Source organism: Aplysia californica, unplaced genomic scaffold (assembly GCF_000002075.1).
Source record: "Aplysia californica isolate F4 #8 unplaced genomic scaffold, AplCal3.0 scaffold00868, whole genome shotgun sequence".
NCBI lineage: Eukaryota > Metazoa > Mollusca > Gastropoda > Aplysiida > Aplysiidae > Aplysia > Aplysia californica.
In genome coordinates, this window is record NW_004798138.1 from 196,516 (window position 1) to 207,536 (window position 11,021).

At 42.0% G+C, this 11,021-nt stretch overlaps 1 protein-coding gene across 1 annotated transcript in view; it reads right to left on the reverse strand.

The window, feature by feature from the left end:
- Nucleotides 1-10,957, reverse strand: part of LOC101862075 (mucin-5AC) — a 15,348-nt gene extending 4,391 nt beyond the window's left edge. Inside the window, exons 1-3 of the mRNA XM_005110247.3 lie at nucleotides 10,357-10,957; nucleotides 4,928-5,091; nucleotides 110-3,076 (exon numbers count right to left, since the gene is read on the reverse strand). Of these exons, the coding sequence (XP_005110304.1) occupies nucleotides 110-3,076; nucleotides 4,928-5,091; nucleotides 10,357-10,405 (3,180 nt within the window). The 5' untranslated portion in view covers nucleotides 10,406-10,957. The remainder of the gene's footprint in view (nucleotides 1-109; nucleotides 3,077-4,927; nucleotides 5,092-10,356) is intronic.
- Between the last annotated feature and the right edge of the window lie 64 nt (nucleotides 10,958-11,021).

Here is an 11,021-nt window from a genome sequence, read left to right on the forward strand (position 1 = left end):
GGGGGGGATATAAGCATCTCTTAATTCATCAAACACAACATGGAGCCAAGATATGGAAATTCAAGAATAAATTTTGGTAAAAAGAAAAACAAAGCAACAGAACACTGACCTTGACATCTCCGGTAAGAACGGCCTTGACCTGAGCCTCCAGGCAGGTGACGCACGTGCCATGGCCAGCGACACAGAAGGACAACGCGCTGAGCTGACACGCCTTTCTACAACACATACAGCTGGGGACCGCCTCGTCTGCCCCCTCCCCCCGCCCACCCGCACCGCCCCTCACATCGTCCCTGGCACCACCGGGCCCCCCTTCGTTAGCCTGCCCGACCAGTCCAGAGTCGGACACCGATCTATGAATAGTAACAGATGACGGTGCGTCCCTCGGGGAATTCCCAGCGACGTGATGCGATCTCGTCAGCATACTCTTGGCTCTCCTGATCTCCGCCACCTTCCGCCTCTTGCCCCGACCCACAGGCCCGTCTGAAGAGGATGAGGAGGAAGGCTGGGTGGATGAGGAGGGGGGTTGGGAGGACGAGGAGGGAGGTGAGGAGGATACGAGGAGAGGAGGCGAGGTCACGGAGGAGGACACAGCACCCTCCTGCAACGGGCTCTGGCTGCGTCTTCTGCCGGGCGACAATCGAGCTTTGACCTTGGGCTTCCTCGCTGGCCGCGCGGTGAAACACTGAGCACAATCCCACTGGCTAGTTTCCAGCGTTTTGTGATGCCGACACACGCCACCAGCCCGCGGTTTTGGCCCTCTGGACGTACGCGGGGAGGACCGACAGGAAGTGCCAGGAGGGCCTTGGGTGTTGAGCTGAGACTGGCTTCTGGTCAATTTCTCAGCAGCATTCGTTCCCGCAACATCCCCCATAGAATTCGTTCCCCCAGCATTCGTTCCTGCCACATCCCCCACGGAATTCGTTCCCGCAACATCCCCCGCACTGTAGCTGTCCTGACTTCCCACAGAAGGCGATGCTATCACAGAATTACACACAAGTGTTGACGACGTACCGACAGGTCTGGATGTACAGACAGACGCACTAACAGTTGTACACACAGACGCACACACAGACGTGGACGTACACTGACCCCCCTGAGCTGGCCCAGTCTCACACGATCGAGTAGCAACCTGGCCAGATTTAGGACAACACCCTCCACTCCTTTGACCGTGTTTTCGTAAACCGACAACGCTCCCACTAGACACAGCAACACTTGCCGCCCCCAGTTTGCCCATCTCCACACCGCTCTTTTCTGACCGCTGGCCACTTGTGGGTGCGGCTGCGTATTCGTCACCATGGCTCTGCCGTAAACGTAAACTGCGACACGATTTTTTTGGTGGGCTGGGACACATCATATCCTGAGCCGTGGGTCGATCGCTCGCGTCCATTTCATCCCAGGACGATCCAGGAGCTGCGGTTTTCTCCCCTTCATCCGAGGGAAGGAGGCGACCGGTGGCACTTCCTCCTTGGAGGAGGCTTGGAGATTGAGGAATGGCCACTCCCCCTTGGTCTTCACTCGTTGGAATCACAGAAGTTGTAACATTCACAGAAAGCCCGCTGTCTGATTTATCACACGCCGTAGCGCCACTCACAGGCGGACAAGTCGTTTTGTTCAGGGCGTTCTCCGAGAGGAGGGAAGGCAAAAACTTGATCAAATTCTTCACTTCGTCCCCAGAGAGTCCTAAATCGTCCAGTTTGTGTTCACTCGAACTGTCGGACGACAAGTTTGGTACTGAAAGGCAAGCGGTAGATCCCGATGAGTTATTATTAGAGAAGTGTGTCGGAGCAGGGGAGGGAACTGGGAGGGGATTTTCTTCCCTGAGGTCACTTTTTGCGGAGGAGGAAGAATCTTTTGACACGACATCAGCGGCAACAGATTCGGAGTCTGGCGCGGCAGTGGCACATGACACAGCAGTGGTACGTGGCGTGGCATCAAAAGTCAGACCCGCCACTGTGGAGACTTCGTGCATGGTCACCGTGCCAACAGTTGCGTCAGTAGACGCCGCCAGGTCACGACTCTGTCTTCCTGAGCTGTTGTTTGGCACGTCCTGTGCAGATGAGAAAGCTGTTGGCTCCAACCGTACCGTGTTATTATCAGAACAGCTGTTTGCTGCGTGAGGTATAGAATCCAACTGCATCGCGTCATTATCAGATTGGCTGTTTGTGCCTTTTGCTGTGTAAGGTATTGAATCCAACTGCATTGAATCATTATCAGAACAGCTATTTGCGATGTTCGCAGCGTGAGGTATAGAATCCAACTGCATCGAGTCTTTATCAGATTGGCAGTTTGCGCTGTTTGGTGCGTGAGGTATAGACCCCAACTGCATCGAATCATTATCAGATTGGCTGTTTGCACCGTTTGGAATAGAATCCAACTGCATCGCGTCATTATCAGAATGGCTGTTTGCGCTGTTTGGTGCGTGAGGTATAGAATCCAACTGCATCGCGTCATTATCAGAATGGCTGTTTGCACTGTTTGGTGCGTGAGGTATAGAATCCAACTGCATCGCGTCATTATCAGAATGGCTGTTTGCACTGTTTGGTGCGTGAGGTATAGAATCCAACTGCATCGCGTCATTATCAGATTGGCTGTTTGCGCTGTTTGCTGAGTGAGGTATCGAATCCAACTGCATCGAATCATTATCAGAACAGCTATTTGCGCTGTTTGCTGCGTGAAGAAGAGAAGCCACACTCACGTTCACGCCTTGAGAAGAAATCGAGTCGGTAAAAGAGTCGGCGGTTACGTTCTGCTCAGCGGAGAGCACCGATGGCTTGGAATCCTGAGCGTTTGCCAACGAGACAAGAGCCGCGGAGGAGGTGCATGCTGGGACCCCGTTCTCCGGCGCAGAATCCGGATGATGCTCTGCCTCCTCTTCAGGGTCATGACCTTCGAGCAGGGCGGCCTGAGAGAGGTCAAGAGGTCGCAGGATGTCTTCCACTACGTTGATGGGGGCGCAGCCCGGCGGGTAGCACAGGAGGGTGGGGAGCGTGGGCAGGGGGAACAGGTCCTCCTCCTCATCGCTGTTGGTGTCGTTGTTGTTGCTGTTGTTGTTGTTTCGCTGACCACCATGTCCAGGCTGTGGGGGAGGGGAGGGGGGGTGAGATACAAAACAGCAGTGAAAATGGCAGTTTGTTTGTTTTTTAAGTTTTAGTAAGAGTTTTACGGCACTTGTAATGCAATAAGGTCATATAAGTGCCGAAGATTAGAGGTGTTACAAGAGAGCAACAAACACGACGATACATGTTTAAATAGAGAAGAAGTGACATGTAAGCTTACATACCAAAGTGACTTGTAAGAATATTAACCAATGTCACATACAAGGTTTTGTACCAGTGTGACATGTAAGATGACATACCAAAGTGACAAGTCTGGACACATACTACACACCAGTACTACGTGGTAACTGTGCCAAACTGATAAAGAGTTGGACAATCTGACCCTTGACCTCCCTGACCTTCTTTCTTTTTTTTTCATTTTTGGTAAGTGTTTTACGGCGCTCGCAACTGCATAAGGTATAAGGTCATATGAGCGCACGGGACACACTTAACATTTTCAGTTGGTAGGAAATTTTGAATTTTGCCCAGGTGGGGGCCGAAGCCTCAACTCTAATCGATTTTGGACCACCAAGGAATCTTTAATGTGTGCTACTTGCACACGTGACCTCGTAAACTGTCACTTTCCCCATACACTGTCACTTTCCCAGAAAACTGTGACTTTTCTCGTAAACTGTAACTTTCCCCGTACACAGTAACTTTCCTCATAAACTGTAACTAGTTAGTTTGTGGCTGGTGTGGCATGGGGCCCGGGGTCTTTTATGTTGTAAATTTGTTAAACATTGAATTTTATACCTTTTTAAAAAATAAATCATGAGAAATAATCTAGAAGAGAAGGACACTTGTACTCCGGAACGTTGACTGTTCTTGAGTTGTTCTTGATTGTGTCAAAAGGGCATTACAGTTGGTGAAATGGATAAGATTTTACATATATATAATTTTGAAAAAAAACCCAACAACCTTCAGTCTACGGTGCTTGTACATAGTAAAATCCTTCAATCTTCAGTGAGTTAACGGAGAATGATGTACATTGCGTTTCTTCAAACACACAGAGACTCATCGAGGCGTGGAAGGAGAGGGGGTGAGCAGTGAGCAGGGTTCATACTGAGAAGGAGATTTTTTCCCCAAGACTTTACCAAGAATTTTCAAGACCAGATTTCTTTTTTCCAAGACAAAGAACGTGTCATTTTGGAAGAAGATTTTTCGTCCAGCATGCAAAAATATATTATGGTACACCTCCGAGTGTGCAAAGCCGAGGCCTTCGAAACTTCGAGGAAATAGTTTTACAATAAAATCTGTAAAAATGTGTTTTTCCGAGACCTTTCGAAGAATTTTCCAAGAGTATTCCAGTTTTCCACGACCCGTACGAACCCTGGGTGAGGACCCACATGGAGGAGGGGGAGGAGAGGTGGTTGATGATTGGGTAGGTGTTTTACGCCACTATCGCTGAGTAGGTGTTTTACGGCACTACCGACTCAATTTTGTCATTTAAGTGCCGATAGGTTTCACCACAACAAATCAAGGATCATGTCATGTTTTAGTAAAAGTTTTTCAGCGCTCGCAACTACACACTGTCATATAATCATCATCATGCGAAAAGGATGGACAGACATTTATAAAAATTTTTGTAAATATGGTAAAGACTTATTTACATTTGTATATATATACAATATTAATTTCAGGGTCATGTATATACACTGACAACGATAACTATATATTCTTATATCCTATTAAACTGTCCTCTTTCTTTAACATAACTTAAAATTTTTCTGGGGTTAACAATGTCAAAAAGAGTTTTGACATCTTTACATTTAAAATATTTTGAGAGGTGGTGAGGACCGACATTGAGCAGAACGAGGACAAAGCCAACCAACCTGTCTCCCAGCAGGGCGATTATCCGCCCCGCGTTTGGCCCCTCGCTGCGACCTTGCGGGCACCTCCGAGACAAAGATCACATCCTCGTCTTTTTCATCCACCTGCTGCTTCGACGGCGAGACCTTTTCCTCTTTCACCAACACGACATCATCATCATCTTCATCTGTAAATAAGAAACAACAGTTTGAGTACAGGCAGGTAAATTCACACGATAACGGTTCCTGCATGAAAATGTAATTAGAAAAGGCAGAAAGGCAGAAAGAACAGAAAGAAAGAAATGAAATAGTAACAAGCGGCAGCTTTCACCCATACAGTACAGTGACCCAGACAAAATACATTGTTTTACAAACAAAATATACTCTTGCTTTCATTTTTCTCTTTTGAAGGGTGTAGAGAAAATAAGATATATAAAACAGACTGCTATTTGGGGTAGAAATGGAAACAATCTTAAACGACATTAGTGTATGTCAGTCACAGTAAGGAGGAACTTTTGACTCTTGTGTCCACAGAATACACGACGTACGAGCAACCAGCAGCAAAATAGTCCATTTTTATTAACAGGAAATTATTAAAGAAGAAGTACGTCTACTAAAAAAAGTCATGGACAAATATTTCCCACCAAAACGGAAATGGAACAATGGATCTATGCAAATAACAACAGAATCAGTGGTGGACGTGTAAACACCTGTGGGACACAAGTAAATATGGGAGTGTCTACTGGTCAAAGACAATAGATTGCTGTTGTTTTTCTGAAATCCTGTGCACCGAGAGCCAGTGGAAAGGTGGACACTTAATACTAAACAATGTCTTAGGTTATTTAGTCTTAGTGAGCAAAATGCGGAGAGTACCAAATTAATGAGATTGATTTGAGGTGAAAGTGCATACTTTGTTTGCATAAAGAACAAAGGGTAAATCCAAACTGAAGAAAAATCAAATATTTTTGCAATATAAATAAAACGGAGAATTGCAATTGCTAAATAAAGACAGCTTCAATTGTAATTAGAGTCCTATCCTGAAAAATAGAAACATCTCAATGGCTACCTGCTGAAATATATGAGTTCTATTACAACGTTTTGTGTGGTTAACCCTGCGATGTCTGTGAATGCAGAACAATTATTTAAACATACTGAAACTGAAAGCAACAGAAAGGAAAGTTCAGGAGACTGTGGTTTTAGTTTAGTTTTAGTAGAGGTTTTACGGCGCTCGCAACTGCATAAGGTCATATGAGCGCCAGAAGATTAGAGCTGTTACAAGAGAGTAACAAACATAAAAAAGAAGAAGATGAGATAAGGACGATAGAAGATGTTTGATAGGAAAGAAGAAGCAAACCACACCAGAGCACCCGCCAACCACCCACTGGAGACTGTTGGGAATTTCATGGAAGGAAAAAAAATCAAATGAGGTAGTACTAAGAGAAATCCAGGTGGGCAGCTCACAGGAAGGAGAGAACAATTGTTGACTCTTATTTATAACTGTATTTCTGTCCACCTGTTGGTTGATTATTGTTGTTAGATTTCCCATTCAACAACACTTAACAATAAACCACCAGTCAAACAAAAAATATGAAGCTATGAGTCCACAAGCTTTTAAACTCGGCACCCTCACAATTTCTTGATTGTGACTATGGTCGTTTTTCCCCTGAACTCTTCAATTAAGACGTGACAAATGCAGTTTCGATCGAGGACACTAGAATCGACATTAAGACTTTGAACATCTTGTTCTCACTGGAAAAATGGAAGACAAACAAGGCAGGGGTAGATTAAGAGAAACTTATTTGAGAAGCTGAACTGATGAGTGACGCGGAAACACTGGGATAACGCTGGACTTTTAAGAGCATCCGAGCGGAGAAATGGAGAACCAGAATCGTTGATGTCTATAAATAATTTCAGATCTGGCACTTTCTGATGATGATGATGATGATGATTTCAGAAGATATAAACATATTTCCACATGATGTAAAGGTGTTGGGGAGCCCTGTGACATCTCTCAGCTCAGAATCTCTGAGACAAGGAATCATCAAGCGATACCACCAAAACTATAAGTTTTATATTTTATATGCTTTGTTAGGCTTTCGAATCAAATTCAAGTTCAACAAAACTAAAGATTAGAATTATAAAAGTTCAAATAACACAAACAAAAACAGAGAGCAAAAACTGAGTAGTCAAATTGTACTGCTCAGCTAGAAAAACTCGCATGTTTCTGTCAAAATTCAGATCCTGGAGCAACATACCTGAGCGTTTGCGTAAAGGTGGGATACCTGGGTGTGACAAATGAGGTCCAAAATCAACTTCATGTAATAATTCTTTAATCACCCATATTGTATAGCCAAATGATTGCTCTTTCAGGCTCAGTAACTGCCAAAGCTGTATATGCAATGGTTTTGGTGTAATTCTGACTTGAACGACGGAAATAGCAAAAAGTTCGTTCATAACAATGATGACACAAATTTATGAATACGCAAAGTTCCTTTCTTCAGCTAGGCTGAGGTTATATTTTGAGACAGAGCAAACAACTTCCATAAATACATAAAATTGACAGTTTATAAAATCTTTATTAATTTTTGATAAAATTGCTTTTTTGTGTCATAAAAGTTGTTTATGAACGAACAATAAGTGACCAAAAAACTATCAATTATATCAAGTTTCATTGACTAGAATTGTCTAAAATAACACTCTGGTCTAATTATAGTCAAGTGATAAATGAAAGACCATTGAACAGCTATTTTTAAACGCAAACTGGTCATAGGGCATGTTATGCATAAATTTAAAGTTCGTTCATAACCATTATGACACACTGTTTCGTTCATAACCATTATGACACACTGTTTCGTTCATAACCATTATGACACACTGTTTCGTTCATAACCATTATGACACACTGTTCTGTTCATAACCATTATGACACACTGTTCTGTTCATAACCATTATGACACACTGTTCTGTTCATAACCATTATGACACACTGTTCTGTTCATAACTATTAGGACAAATTTTACTTTGGGCCCCAAAAATTTACTTATTGTTCTGTCTTTCACATAAAATGGTCTTCATTTATGAGACTTTCCTTAAAATTTGATAAGATTCCTCTATGTAGGAAGAATTGAAAAGTTTATTTACTGAAAAACCCTTAGAATACCTTTTAAAAATGGTTCGTTCATAACAATTATGACATACTTCAATTTTGACCTAAAATTAATACATTTTGATCTGTCATTCATTTTTTAAAACTTTTATTAAATAAAAATGAAACTCTCCTCATAATATGTACCTCTGTACATGTTTTCAAAGTTTATTAACACTGAAAAGCCCTGAAAATATATTAAATGGACAATAAATAGTTCGTTCATAACCATTACTACAAAAGTATAATACTAATTAAAATCCACACCCATACACTTTACACTTTATTATGATAAAAATCAAAATATCAGAATGTATGCAAGGTCTATTTTATGTCCTTTAGTTGGGTTAAAATTAAAAATACATCCTAAAACAACTGTAAATTACATGGAATAAGGTTTTGTTCATAACCGTTATGACACACTGTTTCATTCATAACTATTATGACAAATTTTACTTTGGGCCCAAAAAATTAACTTATTGTTCTGTCATTCACATAAAATTGTTTTTAATATAAGAGACTCTCCTCAAAATAAGCATACATGTAGGAAGAATTCAAAGTTTAATCACTGAAAAACCCTTAGAATACCTTTAAATGGTTCATTCATAACAATTATGACAAACTTCAGTTTGACCACCACCCCCCCCCCCTTTTACACACACACACACACACACACACACAACTCCCCACTCCCCCAATAAATTACAAGCACCGAAACATTTTGACACAAGGACAGAGGAATGGAAGGAGAAATGGTGGGGACCTGTATTGCTACATATAAATATCATATACACAGGAGTGGGAGGTGGAGACAATTTGTTAACATGGACACTCCTGAGACAGTTTTAGTAAGAGTTTTATGGGACTGGCAATACAAGATAGTTTTAGTAAGAGTTTTATGGGACTGGCAATACAAGATAGTTTTAGTAAGAGTTTTATGGGACTTGCAATGCAAGATAATTTTAGTAAGAGTTTTATGGGACTTGCAATACAAGATAGTTTTAGTAAGAGTTTTATGGGACTTGCAATACAAGATAGTTTTAGTAAGAGTTTTATGGGACTTGCAATACAAGATAGTTTTAGTAAGAGTTTTATGGGACTTGCAATACAAGATAGTTTTAGTAAGAGTTTTATGGGACTTGCAATACAAGATAGTTTTAGTAAGAGTTTTATGGGACTTGCAATACAAGATAGTTTTAGTAAGAGTTTTATGGGACTTGCAATACAAGATAGTTTTAGTAAGAGTTTTATGGGACTTGCAACACAATAAGGTCATACATTTATATATATAAGTGCCGAAGATTTGAGGTGTGTTGCAAGAGAAGTGTAACAAGTTACACAAAAAAGAAGGAGGAAGAGATCAGGATGATAGATGTTTGATAGGAAAGAGAAGCAAACCCCACCAGAGCACCTGCCAACCACCCACATACAAGAGTGGGGGGAGGAGAGGTGGGAACACACTGTTAACATACACGGGTGGGGGGGGGGAGAGGGAGGAGTGGTGAGGACACTATATTGTATATTGTTATATTAAATTTGTTAACATACAGGAGGGGGGGGGGGAGAGATGGGGACACTGTTTGGTAACATACAGGAGAAGTGGTGAGGACACAATTTGTTAACATACACAGGAGTGGGGGCAGAGGTGGTGGGGACCTGTGTTGTTAACATAAAAATAGGAGAGGGATCACTGCTAAAAATATTAGCCACGGTGGTACCACATAGACGACTGCACCACTTCCACTTTCACAAAGGACTGAAATTACTAAATAATTCGAAATGTATAAAATTGCTTACGTTTGTTGGTTTAAAAGAAAAAGACATCAACACAATTATAATAATTGTGGTCATTTAGTGAAGAGAAAAAGTAAGACAGACAGAAAGACAGATAAAGGAAATGAAGGAGAAGGAGGAGGAGAAGAAGGAGAAGAAGAAGAAAAAGAAGAAGACAGTACACAGCTTCCAGTGGCAGAGGTGCCCTCCAACTCCAAACCTATAAAATGAATCGCCTTTATTCTTTCTAAAAGTGTTACTAAACTCAGGCTGGTAAATCTTGATATTGATCTATATCTAGATCTAATCTAGAGTCTAGATTAGTATTAGGCTATAGATATCTAGACTCTAGCTTAGCATGGTCAATGTCAATGATATTGAATTATTTTTATAGCAGAAGGAGGACTGGAAGAACATTCATCATTCAAACTGTTTTGGCTTCCCGTTGCCATCCCAACTTTAACAAACATGAACGCTGTTATTCAATGCCGTATTCAAATAATGTTTTAGATATATTATATCCTTGTTTTCTCACCTTCGTCCGAGTGCACATCTATGACTATTGGACTCCCTTGCATATCCATAGCGCTGTGGTCGAATCTGTTGTCTTTACTCCTCCTGAACTTGAAACTAGATTCTAGAACAATAAAACAAGAGAGCTCATTTTGACGACGATCAAGTCTTACTGCATTTTCCCATTAGTCATTCTTTCCATTCGTTCATCACCTAAGTCTACAGAGGGCGATGGCTGACTAGATCTAGCGGCAACAAGTGCAAGTATCAGAAAGCGTTCTACTTTCTGTGAAAATGAGAATATTTCTTGTGACACAGGCAACGGAAAATCAAACTTCGATCGAAACAGCCGACGACCGAGGTCGGCCCTTTTCCTCGGAAATGTTACAGGAAGTCCAAATTTAGAACACTGAACACAACACACTGCGCCACACACACACAAACACGCACACACACACACATACACACGTGAGGTGTGACTGACTGTGAAGTAAGCTCCGTCACGTACTAGCGCGAGTGAATTTCGTGAGCGACTGACAAGTGTCACAAGATTCTTGTTTTATCTTACAACTTCATTCAAATCTACGCTAGGCCTACTTCGCTCAAGTCAATCAACCTGCATCATGACTACAACATTATTATTTATTATTATCCTCGCTCTGATCCTCTGGTCTTTGACCTCTGAAC